The sequence below is a fragment of the Larimichthys crocea genome, chromosome XXI (assembly GCF_000972845.2).
Source record: "Larimichthys crocea isolate SSNF chromosome XXI, L_crocea_2.0, whole genome shotgun sequence".
Lineage (NCBI taxonomy): Eukaryota > Metazoa > Chordata > Actinopteri > Sciaenidae > Larimichthys > Larimichthys crocea.
In genome coordinates this window covers 20,540,158-20,561,519 of record NC_040031.1, presented here as the reverse complement: position 1 = coordinate 20,561,519, position 21,362 = coordinate 20,540,158, and the positions used below count along the sequence as shown (strand labels likewise).

General features: G+C 42.3%; 1 protein-coding gene across 9 annotated transcripts in view; it reads left to right on the top strand.

Moving 5' to 3' along the window:
- Window positions 1-21,362, top strand: part of magi2b (membrane associated guanylate kinase, WW and PDZ domain containing 2b) — a 79,978-nt gene that overhangs the window by 22,013 nt on the left and 36,603 nt on the right. For all 9 annotated transcript variants that reach the window (XM_019273641.2, XM_019273640.2, XM_019273642.2 and 6 more), the window contains exons 2-3: window positions 972-1,088; window positions 15,434-15,553. In XM_019273641.2, the coding sequence (XP_019129186.1) occupies window positions 972-1,088; window positions 15,434-15,553 (237 nt within the window). The remainder of the gene's footprint in view (window positions 1-971; window positions 1,089-15,433; window positions 15,554-21,362) is intronic.

The following is a 21,362-nucleotide window of genomic DNA, read 5'->3' as shown; positions in this document are numbered from 1 at the left end:
TAGAGTATGCATGAGTGAGACGGCATGTATTTCATTTGTAAATGCATGACATGTAACCTCATCCCTCATGCTGTCGGATGTGATAGTCTTGCATACCAGATGTTGTGTGGACAATAAGTTCTCCTCCTCTGATCCTCCTGGGCTTCTTTGGTTTGGGATGAAAGGAGGAGAAACATTTTCATACAGCGTGTGTGCAGCACAGATATGTGTGTGTGTGTTTGTCATTTATTCTACCGTGTTTCAGTTCAGTGTCTTAATGAGACAGAAAAACAGAGATTCGGTGGTGTGAGCTTCTGTCCTCTGTAGGTCTTTGTCACCCAACCTGCTGACACCGCATATTTAGCCCCGAGGGGGATCACTGGTTTATCATGATGTGTGTGTGTGTGTGTGTGTGTGTGTGTGTGTGTGTTTGTTTATGTCAGTGTGTGTGTAGTAGCCTCTGGTGTTTTGCTTAGGTGTGAAAATCAGTGCAAGCTCTTAATCTGATTGAGCCATATTCAACCACGTTTTTTTCACCCTCAACATGAAGTCCTCTCCTCCATCATCATCTTCAGTCCTACTCTTCACTGTCTGATAGTTTTTACAAGCTGTACATTCACTATCAGCTTGTTCCAACCCGTTGTGCAGGCAATATAATGTTGGCACAGAGAAAAATATTTATAAAGGATTTTTTTATGGCTGCACCATTCAGACAAACTTGTGTATTCAGCCTGACATGTTTGGTATCTTTGGAAACTTTCTGTGAGTTTGAGCGATATTTGACAGCCGGCTGCTTGTTCTTGGAGTGAAATGATTTCGCTTGTGCCACAATTGATCTAGAGCTGGTCTTTTAATGTCTTGAAACAAAAACCCAGTAAGATTTTTGGTGGTCACGCCAACAAAATGTCACTTAACTTGCCAGACTTGGGTGTCAAACAAAAGCAAAGCGCTGATGTCTCTCTCTTTCTCTCTCTTCCTGTGTTTGTGTTCAGGGGGGGTGGTTGACAAGGATTTGCGGCACTACCTCAACCTACGCTTCTCCAAAGGATCAGTGGACCACGACCACCAGCAGATCATCAGAGACAACCTCTACCTCCGCACCGTTCCATGTGAGTCCACTCCTCTCTCTGTCCTCGCCTCAATCACTCCTTCAATCTTTCTTTCACTCCTCTTAGATCTTCTCATCTCCCCTGTCTCACTGTGCCTGTAATTGTCTTTTTCATTGTCTTTCTTAGATAGATTGTTAGATCTCCCCTCTCTTCCTGCCTCCGCCTCCTCCTCCTCCTCAGCTCATTTCTCTGTTTTAGTTTCTCCTCCTCACCCTCAGGACGTTGCCCTTTTTTCAACACACACATGCTCTTTCTCTCTCCGTCTCTTGCCGTCTATCGTTGCTTCTTTACCCTCGATCGTCCGGCTGCTGAGCTCTCAGCCTGAGGTTTCCACGGCAACCACCCTCTTGTCTCGAGGCTTGCGTTGCCTTGGCGCCCTACCCCCTTCAGCACACACGCTAGACATGCACAACACACACACAAACACACACACACACACACACACACACAGATATACAAAGATAATAACACGTCACTCTCTCGGAAGATGTTTCTTTTATCTGTGTGTGAGAAAATCTGAAGGCTGGACACGCGCATCCTCATACAGATGCTGTCTGGATGCCTGTGGGGGGCATGCGCGTCTGTGCTTACATTGTATTATCAGTGTACCTGTTGGGGGACAATGTCATCATAGTGATTGACATTGAAAGGGTGCCGTCCCCAGCAGCTCCTCCTGCTGTCAATGCACCAAGCAGCTCATGAATCAGCTTCTCTGGAGACAAGCTGCTCTGATGCTTGACTGTGCAAATTACATGTTACTCCTTTCATGCAGCATGTGGATGTGTGATCTGATGACTGTTGAAGGGCTTTGTACTCATCTGACATGTTTCACTACCTTCTGTTAATAACCTCAGTCATGTTGTCTGGGTGTTTTGCTAACGTTTGAGCGAAATCAAGTTGCCTTTTGGCTGTTTGTGAATAGACAGATACCATGAGAAAGCAAAGCTAGGATTTGACGTCATTGGTAGTTGTTCTTGCGTTGGCTGAGCACTTCTACTACACTAGATGTCCTCTGCCGGTGTGTTCAGCCGCTGACACAGAAGCCATTGTTAAATACGCTCCCACAGCTGCACATTTCCTGAGCCTCTCTCTCCTTTTTCACTCTCTCCTGTCGTCTTCTTTCACCCTTCTCTCTTTCTCTTAAGTCCCCCCTTGCCTCCCTCTCCCTTCTCTCCCCTCTCTCTCTCTGCTTCTTTGATTTCTTTTGGTCATCACATTTTCTCTCCCTTTCAATTTTAACTCCAGACGGCCCACTCTCCATCTCTTTTCCTCTACCTTTCCCAGCCTGTTGGCTGTGTAATAGTGCAGTGAAGGTGGACTGACAGGGTGATGACTGAGGTGACAGGGACTGGCTGAGGTTCAACACTGCAGGTCCTTACACACTTCAGCCCTGTTGAGGCCAAAAGAATGAAACGGGCCCTCTTTTGGTAGTGTGAACCATAGTTTTATCACCACTTTTCAATTATAGCTGCCTTCCAGCTCTGTCTCTACATGAGAATGGAGAGACAGTTATTCTGTGTGATGTGTGAGCGGTAATGCCATCCCCATAATTAACTGCCTATCACTTAACAAAGCTGATAGAGTGTAATGAAGATTATAGAAACTCATAGACCTCCTGCACTGCAGCTTTGAATCGTATGCTGAATGTTTTAATGACATTTAAATGCATGTCATATTACAGCGATTCCCCAAATTTGCCTTAATCCCACCGACCTGATTTGATTTGCTTTCAGTCAGCAGGTCATTTCTGACGGCTGCTGTTTCATATACTGTACATTGGATGTATAACTTCCTGGAAGTCTGAGACAACACACACAGAAACAGGCGTTGCTCAACCATCAGAGTGACACAGCGTCAGACAGGAGAAGAAAAAAACAGGGAGGATGGTTGTGGGTGCTGTGCTGCTCGTGCCCGGCAGGCTGTTTGTTGTTGTGGTTTGGAGCGTTATAAAATCAGTGTTTTTTCTCCCGTGTCTGCAGCGCTCTGACCATGCTGTCAGCGCGAGTCTGTCAGCTTGAAAAGCAGACGCCACTCTGCATCACAACATGCTGTCACGCTTGAAGGACGTGGGAGGAGGTGTGTTTGTGTAAGTGTGCGTTCATGCCACTAGAAAGCTCACATGTTGACATCAACTCCTGCATCTTGTTACATCACTTGGCTCAAGTATCGGCCGTTTTCCCCCCCAGAAAATATTGACTTCAAGGTGGAAATTCACCTCCTGATATTAATATTGGTAATGGTTGCATTACTGCTTCCAGGCTGCCTGCTGTGCTTGCTTTGTCTTTGCATGTGAATGTTTCTTCTTCACGTGCATTCACACTTCAACAAACACTAGCAGGACTGCTAGTTTAAGGACATAAACATTTTTTTTCACTCGAATGGGCACTAACACTAATTGCAGACTGATACAAAGATATGGTTAAACCGGATCGTGCAAGAGTAAATCGATAGTCGCAAAACGTGTCAAGAGAATCTGGCAGGGATGTGAGGGGAATAAAAGCTTAAGATAGTCGTAATAGTGTGCAGGTTGAAGCAGTAGATAAGCTTGTCACTGTTTGATACTCGACCACTTCAGAAAATTAGTGTGAGCGTCTGCCAGAGCACCTGCTGTTGAGGAATTCAGAGTTTTAGATGTTTCTGCTCTCTGCATATGAACCGTGTGAGGGCCACTTTGATGTGAGGAGAGCTGAGAGTGCAAGACAGTGAAATGGGGCTAAACGAGAAGATCTGGAAAATGATATAGGGGGAGCCAGAGAGGGGCGAGGGTTGATGATGGATATGGACACAATAAAAAGGTTCTGGGAGAAGATGGAAAAAGGGAAGGACAGGAGGGGAGGTGATAAAAAGGATCAGCAGGGGAGAGATGAAGGGGGAAGAAGAGAGCGAGGACAACATGGAGGGATGAAGAAAAACGTAGGGAGCAGAAGGGCGAACGTGCACTGAATAGGGGTAAAACAAGATATGAGAGAGCCTTATAAGTTATTCCTCGGAGAACCATCTCCTCCCCACCCCTCAGAGGCATCAGTAAAAGGCTCTATAAATAGCTTCAACAGTGAGCCGCACGTTTCTCTGCTCAGATAGCCTATAAATACATGCAGCTTCTGTCACTTCACGTCCTCTACTCTGGACGTATGCTGCCCCACAGCTTCACAGCCTCCAACAGGGAATCCTCTTCTGGAGAATGCCGAGGAGGAGAAGCAGATGAAGATGTTGATGAGGGAAATGGCCAAGATGTTTATGATGGCGAGAGGGCTGATGGACCCGCTGATAATGATAGCAGTAATGAAGATGGCTATCGTGATGATGTGAGGAAATTTGTGGAAAATGAAACCTTTTAACCCTGATGGAGGAGGTTTTAATGGCCAGTCCTGTTAATGAAAAATGTATGCAGTTTATTAATGCAAATGCTCACAGGAACATTAGTTTGTCTTTGCAAAATGCTTCATATTGCTTGAAAGAACAGCTCATATATTGTTTTATTTCCAACAATATTGCAAGCTAAATGTTATGTCAACAGTTATACTGTATGTAGATGCATAAATGTGCCTTAGTCTTGGAAGAAGTAAATCATTTCTTGATGAGGTATAGATTGTTATAATTTTTAGCCAACTTTGCAGTAATGGTGCATCCACTGTGCATACATGTATAGTTAAAAACAAAGAGTAATTTATATAGTCTGCAGTAAAAACCAGTATGCTTAATACAGTCAGTCACAGGTGCAGGTGTTTTTCACTAAACCTCACCAACTAGGGACATCCGTGATTAGTCAACACTCTCCAGAAATACAAGTCAGTTAAACTATCCATCCATTTTCTGCAACCATTTATCCTCATTAGAGTCGCAGGAGGTCATCTCAGCTGGCATTGGGCAAACACTCTGGACAGGTCGCCAGTTCATCACAGGGCACAACCATCCATTCACCTTCATATTCACACTTATGGTCAATTAACCTCCTCGAATACCTGGAAAGAGACCACGCAGACATGCAGAGAACATGTAAATGCTTGATGTCAGTGCTAACTGCTGCACCACCGTGCTGCCCTGTCAGTTAAACTAATTATTTGTATTTTATTAATGTTTGATCTAAGTTGTTATGTAGCTATCCCACTAGGCAGGCAGGCACCACACTAATACCCAGGCTGGTTGTATGAGGTGTCATTTTTGTCCCACTTAAAAGTTAAGTTATGGTCATAACATTTGTTATTGTGGTCTGTTTTGGGATTCTAACAGCTAAATTTAACTCTCGCCTCATCTAACCTCTCACAACAAATTGGTTTGAGATGGCACAAACTATTTGTATGAAAGTATGTGTTAGTTTGTAAGTTGGCATTAAGCAGAGAGAAACTGCCAATCACATTGGAAAATAGCTGTCAGTGATTGTTTACCATTATCCTCTGTGACTTAACATCACCGCAATGCCATGTCGTCTACATTTGAGATGCACTTTCCAAGTTAATCCAGCCAGCAGTCCAAAATATCTAGAATAAAAACCGGAAAGACATCCATGAGGGGTTTTATTTGTCTAATACCATGAGCTGTGACTTAATTTTCTTCATAAGCACTTACTGCGTTGTCCGACAGGAAGATATTTTCATGTTTACGATTTCAGTAGTATCCCAACAATATTTAAATGCACAAATGTAACAAACTACCCTTGCATCAAATGTGTGTAAGAGCATATACTGGGGTATCTAAGAGAGTTATTTATGAAGTCTAGCTGTGTGTGCTCAAATTTGACTTTTTCCTGAGCGCTAATCAACTCGTAACTTTCAGTTAATCCTAAAAATATCTCCATTGTTTATGGATGGTGAAGAAAATAAAGGTTCTTGTAGACTGAGATTTTGAACCTCCTATGATCAATCAGTCAATTTATGTGCAGTGTACAGTGACATTAATGAGCAGTTTTTTTATATAGATACTTTTTTCTATAAAAATATATTGTTTTTGTGCTTTGTTTGAATATTTTTCAAGATAAAAAAATGCAAATTACTCTGTAGAAATACACTGATGCTGGTGTTTGAGCTTTAGTTGAAATTAAATAAATTATTTTAATAGCTTTTAGTTGATTTGTTTTATAACAAAATCCCTGTTGGTTTAGTCATTAGAGTAATGTGTGAAGAGTTTTTAAAGTGTGTACTGGGATTTTTAAAATGATTCCTAGCAATAAAACAAATTGCCTTAACTTGTCATACTTAAGAGTAAAGAGCTTTCAAGAGTTGAAAAATAAAATCAGTCACCAAGCAGTCAAAATTCAAGTAGCCATTGTGTTAAAGCCTTATATCTTCCTTTTCTCTGCCTTCCTCACACTCATTCTCACATTCGGACAGGCTTGTTTGTGGCTCGGACAGCATGGTCGACTTTGTGCTGTTGTAGCAAAGTTAGACTTCATTCATTATGCTATGTGGTGGACAAAACCTAAACCACCAAACAAATATTCAGTCCATGTATGTGTTGATTTGCTCAACATGCAAAGGAAGTCGTCGCCGCAGTGAGCCACCAAACTCTCCCACCTTCATCTGTGTTTGATGTTAAATTTGACTAACCGAAGAATAATACATGATTTATGCATCCAAGAATGTAGGTTAACACCCACAGTAGTTATAAGTTTAAATATTGTTTATAGATTGCTGATTGTTTCATGTTTATGCTTACTCATATGGATGTGAGTGGGCCTAACTCTAATGTTGTACTGTGACTGATGATGATGGAGGTGATGGTCATTATTTGAGGACGTTTGCTGGTTATGAAATTGAATGAGATGATAAAGAAACCATTGATTCTGTGTGTTTCTGTGGCAGATTGATTGTGTATGTGCACAAAAACCTCTGTGTGAATCCACATGTACATATGTGTTGTTTTAAACTTGTTGCGCTGATTATTCTGTTTGTGTGTGTCGAGATTTAATAGGCTTAGCTGATAAATAATGAAAGTGTGTGCGTGAGAGAGAAATACATCATCCCCCAGGGACTCTCTCCTTAAAGGGGTGATTTGCCTGCTGGCTTGCTCTTGTTAAAGGGCTGGCTGACATGCTTTGATGTGGTTCTGTGCTCCCTGCAGTTTGATTGGCATGCTGGATTAATGTTGTTCCACAGATGAAAGAAACTGTGAGGGAATGATATGATTTTTATGAAATGAAAATGGCAAATATTGAAGGTGATTAATGAATTGGTTATGTTCGCAAAGTGCTTTCCACATTAAGCTCTGGACAGGTGTCATCTCGTGTCTTTTTCCTCTCCTCGGTTTGATCCTCTCACTCGGCAGCTAATCACAAGGTTCTCCTGAAGCTTTTTATATTTGTGTTCCTGTCTCTAGCGTTACGTCTCCTCCTCCTCACCCTCCTCACCCCGTCTGTGTCTGTACTACCTCTTAAGATCAGTGCAGCGATGAGCCAGGTGCTTGTCCTGTGATGGTCATTGAGCGTTGACACCTCAATTGTTTACTCTGGTCAATCTTTACCTCATCACTCAAACACACATACACACACACTGCATGCATGCAAATACTACATACTAGCTCTGTGTGTGAGCATCATCATGACCCCCACTGTCGTTCTGCGTCAGGCAGCTCTGCAGTCTAATAAAGGTGCTTTTCAGCCTATCAGGGCTGATTTCCATCAGTACAGGGGTAATTTCTCAATGTCACCCAGGCAGCAGCTCCGCCAGACGCCGACCAACCGAGCAACACAGTTGTCTTTACAGCTGCTAGTGGACCTGACAGACAGACACTTAATGAAAGAAACTTCTTTACGCAGCTGTTTCTAACCTGAATAAAATCTGTGCTTACCATGTTTCATTTCTGTTACTCATATTTTGTCCTTTTCATATAAATAGTTTCCCAGCAGACATCTATAAAATTGCTTGTTTTGTGTGACCAAATGTGAGTCACACTACACAGATAAAAGCATCAGACGCTTAAATTGGAAAAGCTGGAATCAGACTTTTTTTTTTTATCTTTCTGTCTGTCTCGACCAACTATTTGATCAATCAAACATGACACATTATAGTTCAACATACTGGCAAATACTTGGAGTCTTTATGGTAAATATGAATCAGGAGATATTTAACTTAGCTTTGCATAAAGACTGCAAACAGGGGAACAGTTAGCCTGGCTGTGGCCAGGTGTAACAATATTTCCCAACACCTCTGAAGCTTACTGATTAACTAGATTGTTTTGTCTGTGAAAAAAATTTAATTTGCCGTTTTACAGCTTGTTGTACGCTGTGCTATTTCTTGGCCGAGCCCAGTCACTTCCTGGAGTTTCCTCTGGTTGCCTGGCAACTGCTCATAGCCAAAAATTAATCTTGCACATAACCCCCCGTTGCACCACAACATGTCCTTTTATTTACTTTGGTTCCTGTATGAATTGAACAAACAAGATATGCATCAATTAGTGAGTTTTTGAGGTGCTGGCAGGCAGAGTTAGCGGTCCCTCTTGTTTCCAGTGTCAAACTAACCAAATGTTTACCGTACTGAGAAGATTTCTTTTTTACCTCTCAGCAAAAATGGAGTTTTTTAATTGAGTTTTCTACTTTACACATCGACAGGTCATACAGAAGTGGCTTTATATAACCAGTTGACCAGATGTTGTCTGCCTCCAAAGCATTGAAACTCTGTCTTTCATTAGAAGCACGCTGGACGACAATGTGTACTTACTACAATCTGCTTTTCACTCTTAAACTTAGTGTATCTGTTAATTAGCGAGAAGCCCAATTTCACATCCACTGCACGCACTGTCACTGCTGACTGTGACTAGCCTGAATCTATGGAGGTAGAGTATCCCCTGCCCCAGGAGTGATTTACTCTGCAGAAGGGATATCCAAATCCCAGCCTGCAGCCCCCATCGGAGTCAAACCTGTTTTCTTAAACACCACCTGAATAACTCTGTGAAAACCAGGTGTGACTCTCCAGTGGCCAAGCTGTGACAGTAATTGATTGATGAAGTGCAAGGAAGCGAGGAGCACAGACCTGCAGCTCTGCAGAGTTAAAGGGCTCAAACTGAAGACCCGTGCGACTGTAACTAGTAAAACGGCTACGTATGCAAAACGGCCGAGTATCTGACATAAATGTTATTTTTGTGCAGCTAATGTAGATGTTGCGGCTTGTTACCATGGCAAGGCGGCGTTGCCAGGCACTGACGTGTTGTCGTGGTAGCAGACGCTCCTGTCAGAGTGTTGCCATGTTGCGTCTCTGTATCTGTAGCCTGGGCTTTGTAGTGTAAATAAGGATGCCTCTGTGTGTATGTGTGCGTGCATGTGTGCTCGATCATACCTCTCCTATAGACCTGCTGTCACGTCTGCCAACCGAAAACAGAAGGAAAAGAAGGAGGAGGAGTTGAACAGTGAAAGTGAATGAGACGTGAGACCAAAGTGCGAGACGGAGCTTGAACGAGAGACAAAAGAAGAGAGGAGGATAACGAGGGAAAGAGGGAGCAGATTAAAAAAAGACAGTGAGGGAGGAATGGGGACAGAGAGAGCAGCAACAGAGGAACGAATGGATAGAAGAGCAAGGAGGTAAACGCAAGGAAAGAAAGAAGATGGATAGATAGATAGATAGATAGATAGATGGATAGATAGATAGATAGATAGATAGATAGATAGATAGATGGATAGATAGATAGATAGATAGATAGATAGATAGATAGATAGATAGATAGATAGATAGATAGATAGAGCTGGGTAAACAAGTTCAGGGTTTTGAGGACTGTATTTTTTTGTTTGTAAGTAAGTTTTTGTTGTGATGTTTTGTACGTTATTTTATACACTTACCAATATTTTATTGTGAAATATGTGAAATAATTAGAACCCATGGGATCGTTACTGAAATTTAGAGAGGTTTGTGCTCAGTTGCACAACACGTACACATGTAGTGATGAACCTACAAAAGCATCCAGTACGGTTTAACGAGGTTATACAAACTGCAGCATGTCTCAGTTCAGATGAAAGGACGTGGATTTCCACCACCATATGCTGCTTTTTTAGGTTAGGTTGGACATACATTAAGCCCAGAGGACAGGTGTGCTATCAAATCTGTACCTGCATGTTTGAATCCTCGTCATTCAGTCCACCTGGGGATTATTGTGAAAGAGCGTCACGCCTGTTCACCTTTTTGAGAATATTTTTAGTTACTGTTAGATTTGGTGTTACCTTTGTCTCTGCAACAAATTCCCTCTAACTCCCAGAGCAGAGCCTGGTGGCTCTGATGGATGATACGCTGGAACCGAGAGGGGTTTGTTGAGACAAACACAATCCGTATATGTGCGCATTGAGACACAGAGCTGGAAGCTCAGGTGGGACAATGTGTGGGTCTAGTTTTTTTTTTCTCCAATTAACATATGCTTGTTCATGTGTCACAGCTACAAATACAGTCAGTCATTTTTTAGCAGTGAATCTCAAAACTCTAGAGAACATAATCATCACATAGCTCCGTGTCTATAGCTCAAAGCATTAACTATTAATATCAAACGCACACTTGCCCCCCCACCACCATCACCTCCACATTCCCACACATACTCGCGAAGCAACTGTATCATTTGACCACCTTCCCCCACCCCTTATTATGATAATCAGTCCATTGATAGTCTATTTTTAGCTCTGAATTTCTCCCCCGCTCTGCTTCTCCCACTTGGTGACTTCCTGTCTAATTATACAAACATGCGTACGAACACACGAGCATGTTCTCCAGCTCACTGTGGATGCACAGCGAGGTTAACCAATCGTGATTTCTCTCATTCTCTGTGGCTGTCTCTTTCAGTTTTTCTCTGCTTGCCACTCTTCTGCCACTCTATTATTTAGCAAATGTCTTTGTCCTCTTATCGTCTGACACCCAGCTGAGTTATTTCAAATATTTTAGCTTTTCCTCCAAATGGAATTTCCTTGTTATGTTTCTATGTAATCTCTTTCTTTTTTCCTCTCTCTCACATACACTCCCACCAATGTGAAAATACTCTGCAGCGCTCAGTCGTCATGGTCTGAGGCAGAAGATGTCTTCACCCCTAAAGTGGCACCCACAAAGCTTTTCTGTGGCTATTATAGATTTAAGTCATTTAAGTCATAAATCTCTGTGCCGCTCATACTGCTACTCGTAGCATCACCTTTGAGAGGTTTGGCTTCACTGGCTGATGGCAATGCGAAGACCATTTTTGGCTCACGGCCGACTTTATCCTTTATTAGCGAGAGCACGACATCCAATCAATAGGCAGCAGCAGCAGCAGCAGCGGTGGCGACAGTGTTTTTGGCTCAGGGGAAGCGTCTGTGCCTCCTCTCAGTACAGTCTGCTGCCATTTTTTTTTATTTAAGCACCTGCGCAGCTTGTCCTGCTCTGTTCAGCTCATTTATTAAAGCTCTGCTTAAGAGTTTATGTGGTTATGTACAAAAAAACATGAGGAGAAAATCCACTGAAGACATTTAAGTACTCATCCACAAGGCTTCATAAATTATGCATTGTATTAGTATCATTTTTGGCCTCTACTTGGGAGTTTTCCAGGATAAGAAAAAGGAAGTTGGTGAGAATAAAGATGCAGAGAGAGGAAGGTAGCAGCTGGAACAGAGTATGGATTTAGCTGGGGACAGGGTTTGTTTTAATAAAATGGGCTGCTTCACAGTTATTTAGTGGATGTTGCTAAGGGGGAGGAAGAACAGGTAATGTGGTAAGTTGAAATGTGTGAGAAGGAAGGAAGGAAGAAAAGAGGAACAGTCAGACTATCTGCCTATCTCAAGGCCAGATAGTCGATCAATATTCCCAGCTCACATCCAACAAGATGCTTTCTCTCTCTCTCTCTCTCTCTCTCTCTCTCTCTCTCTGCTCTGTTGGTGTGTCCAGTGAAGGAAGCTGTGGGAGAACACCATTGGCAGGTCATTAGTATTCCAGCAGGCTCTGCCTACTCTGGTGTGGGCAGCAGAATAATTTCATTCTGATCTTATAGATCAATAGCAGTACCCAGTGGAAAGCGACCGGTCGAGCCGCGGCGGTATTCAGAGTAGCGCTGCACATTCGATGGATGGTCCTGTTCATGATTAATTTTTTTGTTTAACATGCAGTGTAGTTCCTGGTTCGCTGGTCTGTGAAGCGTCTTCATGTTGGTATTTCTTTTAGAGGATGGCGGGTATCTGGGAGGGGCTGATATGGGGGTGGACAAAGTATCAGAAACATCTGATGATACAATGCAATCTCATTAAACAAGTCCTGAATGTACACTATCTTTGTGAAGCTTATAATGTAAAATATTTGCTTAGGCTGAGTCAGAGAAATGATGAGTCAACTCAGGAGGTGGGGAAGATATTTATTACTCCTTATGATATAATGCAATCCAATATATGAACTCGTAAACTAAACCTCCCAAAAATACCATGGAGCTTAATCAATACCTCTAAAACTGGTGAAAAACATTTAATACTTCACCGTGGTAGTGCTCTTGTTTCAAGCGACATCGTATTGGGTGGCCTAGAAGTAAAAACTTATTTGCAGGGTGTGGTGTGAAATGGACTGGCATGTGGGTTTCGGCATTGGCAGTATTGCAGACGCAGTACTGGATCATTGTGTGAAAGAGCTGGAAGGCAAAGCTCTTGATTATCCAGTCCATCTACGTTCCAACCGTCACCTATGGTGAGATCGCGGATACAAGTGGCCGAAATTAGCTTCTCTCTGTTGGGTGGCCTAGAGATAGGGTTGGATGAGCTTGGATATCAAGAGGGAGCTCAGAGTAGAGCCGCTCCCTCCTGGCCACCTTCCTTTGGAGGTGTTCTATACAGCCCATCTTGACTGGTAATGCCCCCAGGAAGAGCTGCAATGTGTTGCTGGGGAGAGGGAAGTCTGCTAAACTTACTGCCACCATGATGACCCCAGATAAGTGAAAGGAAATGGATGGTAAATGGGAAATGGACTGTATTTATATAGCGCCTTTCTAGTCTTCTGACCACTCAAAGCGCTTTACACTATATATCTCATTCACCCATTCACACCCATTCATATTCTGATAGCATTGGCTTCCATGCAAGGTGCCAACTGCTCATCAGTTTGAAGAGTTAACCATTCATACACATTCACACACCGATGGCACAGCCTTCAGGAGCAATTTGGGGTTCAGTATCTTGCCCAAGGACACTTGACATGACATGCAGACTGGAGGGGATCGAACCAGCATTGTTCCAATACTGATACTAGTGTCTATACACTGATCTGTTATCACAGCATTTATAACCCCCGAAATGGGACGCTATTGCTTCTCAGCAACTTCTCTCCCTTTTTTCAAAGTCATGACCTAATCTCACCTTACCTCGCCAACCCAAACTAGCAAAGACACTGAGTACTACTGCAGAGTAGAGTGCGCAATGTGTGCTGTGCTACTACTGGGAAATGACAACTACTGTTTCAGAGTGGTGAACAAGAGTTAATGAACGGTAGTGTAACGTTAGCCAGAGCTGCTAAATGTTTTTAACAATAAAAACAATAATAATAGTAATAACAGTAGAAAGTTCTGTGGCATGCCTCTGTGTGTATTTGTTCATGTTAGGGGTTCATCTGTGTTAGGCCAGCATCTCAAGTGTGGAAACATGTTGTTTTGTTTTGTTTTGCGGTTTTGGCTTGTAAACACGTCCAAGGCTGCCAAGTATTATTATTATCATCAACATTCATATAATAGTTCTATACAGGTCAGAAACACAGCCCGTCTGCAGCATTAAGACTTCTGTTCTGCCTCCATGTACAAAAACAACAACATCAGCAGTCGTAGAAATGATTATGAAACCATCCTGTTAACCCGTGGGACATCACACGTAGTCACATCTCTTGACAGTGATGCAAATCAACTGAATCAACAATATGGTCATATGCTGCTATATAAAGCCCTTTATGTGCATTCATGCCATTCATTCAGCATATTGAACTGAACTGAAGTGCTGATCAGAGTTGGAGTACATCGAATAATGTGGAATAGTGGCACACACTCTCACTCATACCTGTGGTGTTGTGGATTTACAGTGTCCCACTGAGCTGTGATCAGCTTGCAGAGGAGATTACTGTTGGCACAGTGGGCATTTTACCAGCATTTAGACAAAGACAAACACACACTCGAGTACACACCTGCAAACACACTGACAGAGATGAGCATACACACGCACACCTATACACACTGTATAGACAGACTATAGACGTCTGATGGTCTGTCATTGCTTCCTCACAGATTAGGTGTTGCTTAGCTGCCATCTCTGCTCCTGATGGTGAAGTAAATACAGTGGAGAGTGTTCAGTGGATGCACTACAGGAGCAAAGTGGTGACAGACGATCAATAGAGATCTAATGATTAAGATATCACACTCTGGGAGAGTTAGAGGATCCTGCACTCCACAAGATGACTAACCTCCCCGCTCACTCAGTGTTTGCACATCTACCATTGGCTCACACGTCAATTATGATATTACACTAGTATTGTATGTGCTCTATTCATATCTGAGAACACAGTTTTGTTTGGTTTTCTACAGTCTTGTCAGAGCTGCTGCTCAACTTTCCTAACCTTGAAGCACAAATTTTAAATTTCAGCCGTTCTGGCCGGCTGTTACCACAATGTCAGATCTGGTTGAAACCACGGGCCAGATCAATCCTACTTAGCTTAAACCAGACCGAGTCCTGGGAACAGCTCAGAGAGTGGACTCCCTCTCCACGCCTGGCCAATGACTGTTTCCAGGCATGATCAATGGAGAGCAGGAATCAACACCAACAGACTTCACTGAGCCTATAAGCTGAAAGTCCACTTGGCAGAGACATAAACACAGCACCTCATTAAACTTGAAATTCCCATTGCCGCCATCACACAGACGAGCTTCGACGCTGCGGCACTGATGGAGATCTCTAGAGCGTTGATGTAGGAAGGCTGTAATTGCTGCATGGTAATGTGGTGCCTCTGCATTCCTGCTGTTTCGACAATAATCCAATCGACACAGTATTGTGTGCTGTGTAAGGAGGTTTGAGTTATGCTTGGTAAAAGTGGCATATCGATTCACTCATTACTAAAACAGCACCGGATTGGCTTGTAGGTCCTGAATGATGGCTGTTTGCTGTTTGAGCATGCGCCTCTCTCTACTAGCCGTCTCTCACTGTCACTCACTCACAATTGTGTGAATGGATTTGGCTATCACAACTGATGACTCCTCACTCAGCCTCTTCTGCTCCATTTCCGTTCCCCTCCCACTTCCTCTGATACACTTTGTAGCCTCAAATCTGTCGTCTTTTTCTGTCCGACCCTTTTTCTGGGCTCTTTCTCTGACTTCCTGGCTTTTCTTCTCAAGTACCCTATTTGGCTCTGATGACCTTTTCCTCTCTTTCTTTCTCTTCCTCCTGCTTTCTCTCTCTGCAGGTACCACCAGGCAGCCTAAGGAGGGGGAGGTGCCGGGGGTGGACTACAACTTTGTGAGTGTGGAGCGTTTTATGGAACTGGAGCAAAGTGGAGCCCTGCTAGAGAGTGGAACCTATGAAGGTGAGTGTTGGGAGCGCCGGGGCCGTGGTGCAGGAAACATTTTGCATCTGTTAGACAAGTACAGGTGCTTTGGGAACAAAAATGGGAACATATGTTTCAGTAGACCTATTTTACTATTTTTAAATTGAATCTGCCGTCTGGTGGTGCTGTGTAGATTTTTGATTTTGATTGGTCAGGTCTGTCAGGTGATGTTCTTACACACATCTTTAGTAAACAAAATGAATCTCATGCACTGAGTCATGTATTACAGCTTTCCTGTGGATGGTTTTTGTGCGTGTGTGTGAGCGAGCTGGATGAATGCCATTTCCAAGTCATGTCGAGTCTGTGCATCTGCTTTGCTACACTGTCAGGGATACATCTACAGATGGGGGATTTGCTGGTTCATTTGCCCAGTAGCAATCTTTGTGAGTATGTGTGGGTGAACACATTCACACAAATTATGTGTGTGTGTGTGTGTGTGTGTGTCGGGGCATACAGACATATGTACGCATGTGTGTCCTTCTTCTGTGTTTTCAGTGTGTTTTTCCTTAACGCAGCGCTTACTTTTGCCCATTGGGGGCAGCTGTCTCTTTCTGGGTGGCTGCACTGGAGGTGCTGCAGCTCTTTATTAATGCACATTAAAATAAGAGCCAGTAAAGAAATGAGAGAGATGAGGCAAAACTGCAAGAAAAGAGATTCCGATTTAGAAAGCAGTGAAGGAGGCTGAAATCATAAAAGTATCATCAGGAAACTCTTTAAGGTAATTAAGTGTGTGTGTGCCGGGCTTGAAGCACATAAGAGCTTATATATGTTTGTGATGATGTGGGATGAGTCATAACTGTGCATGAAGCCAGGATGTTGATGATGGCAAATCCAAGAGCATTCAGCTTTAGGAGAGCATTGTAAAAATCAGTATGGTGCACGAGGAGGGAACTCTGGCCTGAACTTATATGAGTTTGAGTATGTTCTGCATCTCTTCAGGTCGCTCTTAAGTTTTCACAGGTGGGCACTTGCTGCCTTTGCAGTTTCATACTTGTGTCTTTGTTTACATGTGCCTGTGTGTGCATATTTATATTTTTGTCACAGTGTGATAAATCCGTTTGGTGAGCAGCAGGGTAAGTGTACTTACTGTGGAAGTGGTGGCTGTGATAGAGCCTTTCCTAATACCTCTCTGCCTCCTGCTGGGATGAAAGTAAACTGATGTCTGTGGACTCTTAACTGCTGATCCTCCTTTTGTTCTTTATTACTGCCTCCTTCCCTCATCTTTGCTCAGCTGTTATTCTCCTCCCATTGCCCCTGTCATCTCTCTGTGTTTCCTCTTTGTGAAGCCCCCACTCCTCTCCACTATGAGAGATTATAAAATAAAAAATAAAAAAATCTCTGCCTCTCACTCACACTCAATATTTAATCACAAAATAGATTTCCCTGTCAGTAAGGGTCTTAATAAAAGCAGAGCTTTATTGTAATTTTTTGGGGAAAAGCATCAGAAAGAAATATAACGCACAGCGCTGAAAATGAGAAATTATACAAATCCATGAAATCACAGAAGCTTCAGTGTCAGTCACAAAGAGAGAAGTATATTTTTGGATTTTGAAGACCTTTCCATCTTCAGTAAGATGCCCCAAAGGCCTGTATGTATTGTACTTTTCTCGTCACTGTACTGTACTTAAGCACTTGAGCAATTCTCAGATGTTTTCTTCCAGCTGTACCAACACAGCATTACAATTTTGTGTTTTGCTTTTTATTACAGCTGCTGCAGACACTCTTTTGTGCGGCCTTGCTTGTAGTGTTTGTTGTTTATGCAAATGATGTGGCATGGCCATCCTGTCAGCAGCCAGAGCCGGTCCAACCCTCCAATCCAAAACATCCAATTTGAGGATCTACGTTATTTTAGTTATTAGTTATTAGTTAGAACAGCTCGACACTCGTGGCAGCTTGGTTTTTGTGTTAAGCCTCTCTGTTATACTTAGGAACAAGTGTGAACGTTAGTTTGTGTATTAACTCGTCTTTTGTGGAGCTACTAGTGTTTGCTACCCACCAGATTTAGTTAATTTCACTGATTTGCACACACTGAGAAATATTGTGGGAAGTGCTAGGTTTAGGGGTGCTCTGTCTTTCTGTTGTTATTATTATTCAATAATAGTTAGAGAGGCTTTTCTTTGCTTTTTGATTTTGATTAGATAATTTAGGGTCTGGTTTTTAGAGAGTACTCTTTTGGTTGTATTTATTTTGTGGGTTTGTACAGTATCTGCCCTCCTATTGTTTCCCTTGTAGATTACCTCACTTCTTTTCCTTGTATTTTAATTAATCCAAACCAATCCAGGAAATAAATAATGTAGTTTTTACTGAATACTAACCTATCTTAATGCACACAGGTAGTATGGTGTGGTATGATATGGTGTCCTTAAGACACCTCTTTAGTTATATCAAACATCTGTTGGACCACCTGCATTTGATTAAAATATTCTGCATTTGCACATTACCTGGTGAACACTTTGTATATTTCCGCACAAACTGCTCAGCTCTTTTCATTTTAGAACATATTGTAAATATATGTTTACATTTATTTACATATGTTTTTGTATTTTTACTTAATTTTTGTTTTTGTTTGCACCAATAACACTTTGTATTTTTACTTAATTTTTGTTTTTGTTTGCACCAATAACACCAAGACAAAATCCTCATTTGTGAAAACTTACTGGGCAATAAACCTTATTCTCATTCTGATGTAAGTGGGATGTGAAACACTGTAAACTTTAAATATAATACAAAATACATAGACAACATAACCAAAAAATAAACATCTAATACAGCACGTTTTCCACCCCATACATGTAGCTTTTAATGCATGGCAGTTACAGGGGCAGAAGGGACCAAACTCCTGAAGTAGCGTGCCTGTTTCCAGGCCAGGGCAGTATCTGCGACTGGATGGGAGCAGTGTGACGGATGAGCTGAGGAGGTCTGAGACCCCCCCCAGTTTACTTACTTGACTCAATTACTGGATATCTATAGGATCATGATTATGTTATTTGGTCCCATACACGCTCACAGTCGGTTGAGCTAAGTTAGCTTAGTATTGCTGTCTATGTGATCTCCCTTTAATAACTGATGTAATATTGTCTTTACTTCCATTTGCTGAACATCCCCTGAAACAGCATAGAGCCCCCTGAGGAGGCCCGCCTCCCTTTGCTTTAAGTTGAATATTCAGGCTATACTGTAAACAAACAACCCTGTAATACTTTACCAAAATAAAACTATATAGACAACACAGAAATAATAATGGAGACATACTGCATATTATCCTGAGACTTCACAGTTGTAGCCTGACTGCACAGTATCATTATGTTCTAAGATATGTTTATCTGCATCATTAAGCAGAGAAAGCACGGTGACAGGGTTTTGTTAACTTCCAAAACATTCATTTATCTTAGAAAGGGACATTGCCTGCCCTTGGGGACTTATTTAGGGCTGCATATTTATAGTTATTTGGAAATGCATTTATTATTATTCATTTTTGTGCTTTAGATGAAGCTAAAATCTTCCTCCAACACATTAGTGACACTGTCTGCTGTTGAGGATGCAAGTGGCTGTTATTTAAACCCCAACTCTATCTGCTCTAACTGTGCCTCCTATAATGGGTTTAATTATTATTATTATTTAATTATGTTACATTGCTGCAGCACCTCCATTCACCTTCTGTCTGACAAACCTCCCGAATAGCCCAGTTCTTCTCCATTTGTTCAGCTCCCACATATCTGAGGAGACACCACTCGCTGTGTTTCTCTAGCAGCTCCACCAGCTATGAGCAAGCTAACCTATCTGCTGGATGTTAATCGTAATGTTAATTGCAATTTGTCCATTTCTTTTTCCGTACGTAGCTATACCTTTACCTTTAGGGCATGTATATAAAATGAATTTACATGTAGCAGCAACAGACATGCAACAAAGCTAAGCTGGCTTTATATGGCTATATAGCTTCTCTCAACTGTCCATCACCCCATTGTCCTAAGATTTGGCCACTGAAACCGTCAATGTTTCTGGGTTTCAGTTGTAGCCAATAGCTGGAACACAGATGGGTATCTGTGCCAAGACTTCCTCTGCAGTCTGATTAGCAACTTGATACATGGGAATGATGACACACATATAAAACTTATATCATCATATAAATGCTGATAACTTGATTGAAAGCTATTAAAAAGCTAAATCATCGTCAGATGATAGCTGTTCTGAAATTGCATTTTGGCCAATGCGTTCCACCTCTTTTGCTGACCACACCGACTGTTGCAAACTACAGCATAATTGGTCAAAACAACTTGGGCTACAAACAGAAACCAGAACGCTTCTGGTCTGGTCTCAGATTCTGCATTTCACAGTCACCAAGGGGGGAAACCTTGGTGGCTGTGAAATGAAGCCAATGTCAAGGTGCCAAAAACTGCAGTTCTTTGAATGACCCCTTGAGGGATAACTAAATCTCTATAAGCCCCCATATTAAAATGCCCAACAGAAATAAAAATTACAGCCTTGTACAAAAACAGTTTTAGTGTCTATAGCTAATTTGTCTGTTCATAACAACTGCGCTGAGCTGAATTTCTATATAACAAACCATTCAAATTATATTAAGGCTTAAAGTTAGGCATAATTAACAGAGTAGCAGCTTTAATTGACATGTGGGTGCCATTACAGGTGGCTTATTTGAGCACCCAGGCGTCATTAAGCCCAGCTCAAATCCACCGATAATCCACGTATTTGCCCATTTTTGGATTAGCCGTAAGGCAGAAGAGGCAAGACTGCCAACATAGTGGAGGGCTGAGCTTCAAAACAGCTCTTCAGAAAACTGGGGGTGACATGACGTCCATAAAGTCTACTGTCATTAATCACCACAACCTGCTGGCCACGTCAATTTCAAGAGTATAACCAACAGAATAAAAACAATATAAAACATGGCAAAACTTCCACATTCAAAGTCAGGCCACAGACAGCTGGAACAGGGTCCATCCATCCTTGGGCTTGAGCTGCTTCTGGTTTTTAGTCATTGGGGGACATTTCTGACACATTTCTATAGAATGAGATATTTGTCATCGTGTGGAAAGAAGCCAGCTGAGGTGGTTCGGGTATTTGATTAGGATGCCCCCTGGGCATCCCACTGTGGAGGTGTTCTGGGTGCATCCAACTGACAGAAGACCCCGGGGCAGACACAAAACCCGCTGGAGGGACAGAGGAGGCGTTGCAAGGTGGAGTGATGTCTGGAACGCCCTGCTATACTTGCTGCCACCGTGCCTGACCCCGGATTAGTGGAAAGAAATGAAATTGGATGGTCATCTAGCTGGAGAACCTTCACCTAGCTAGAGGTGGTGCTGTGTCACAATGTAAAGTAATATGCAAATAGAGGAAAAGGGTAAATACAAACATGGCATATCAGGCAGTTTAGGAAGAGTCTTATTATTTATATTAAGGCTGGACTTCCCTTTAAGCATTGGGTGAGAGTTATATAGGTTGTATGATGGGCCAAGGAAAACATTTAATAAGTGAAACAATGAGGTGGAAGCATAGTAATGATGACACTGATGTAGGGCTCGGTGTTCTTCTTTTATCTTTTCTATTTTTAAGTACATCACTTTGTATTTTGGCTCTTGTTTTTATGTTTCATTCTATGGGGTCAAAATGGGTAGTTTGAGTATGGAAATGGACAGGTTTATTCATGATTTAGTGTATTAGCATCCTTGTTGTATTGTAGTCATGAAAAAGTAAAGCCTGAACCCTGGCACCTGTTTGTGCATAGCTAAGTCTTACACTTGTTCACACTCATCTGTTCCCATGAGCGTTTAATCAC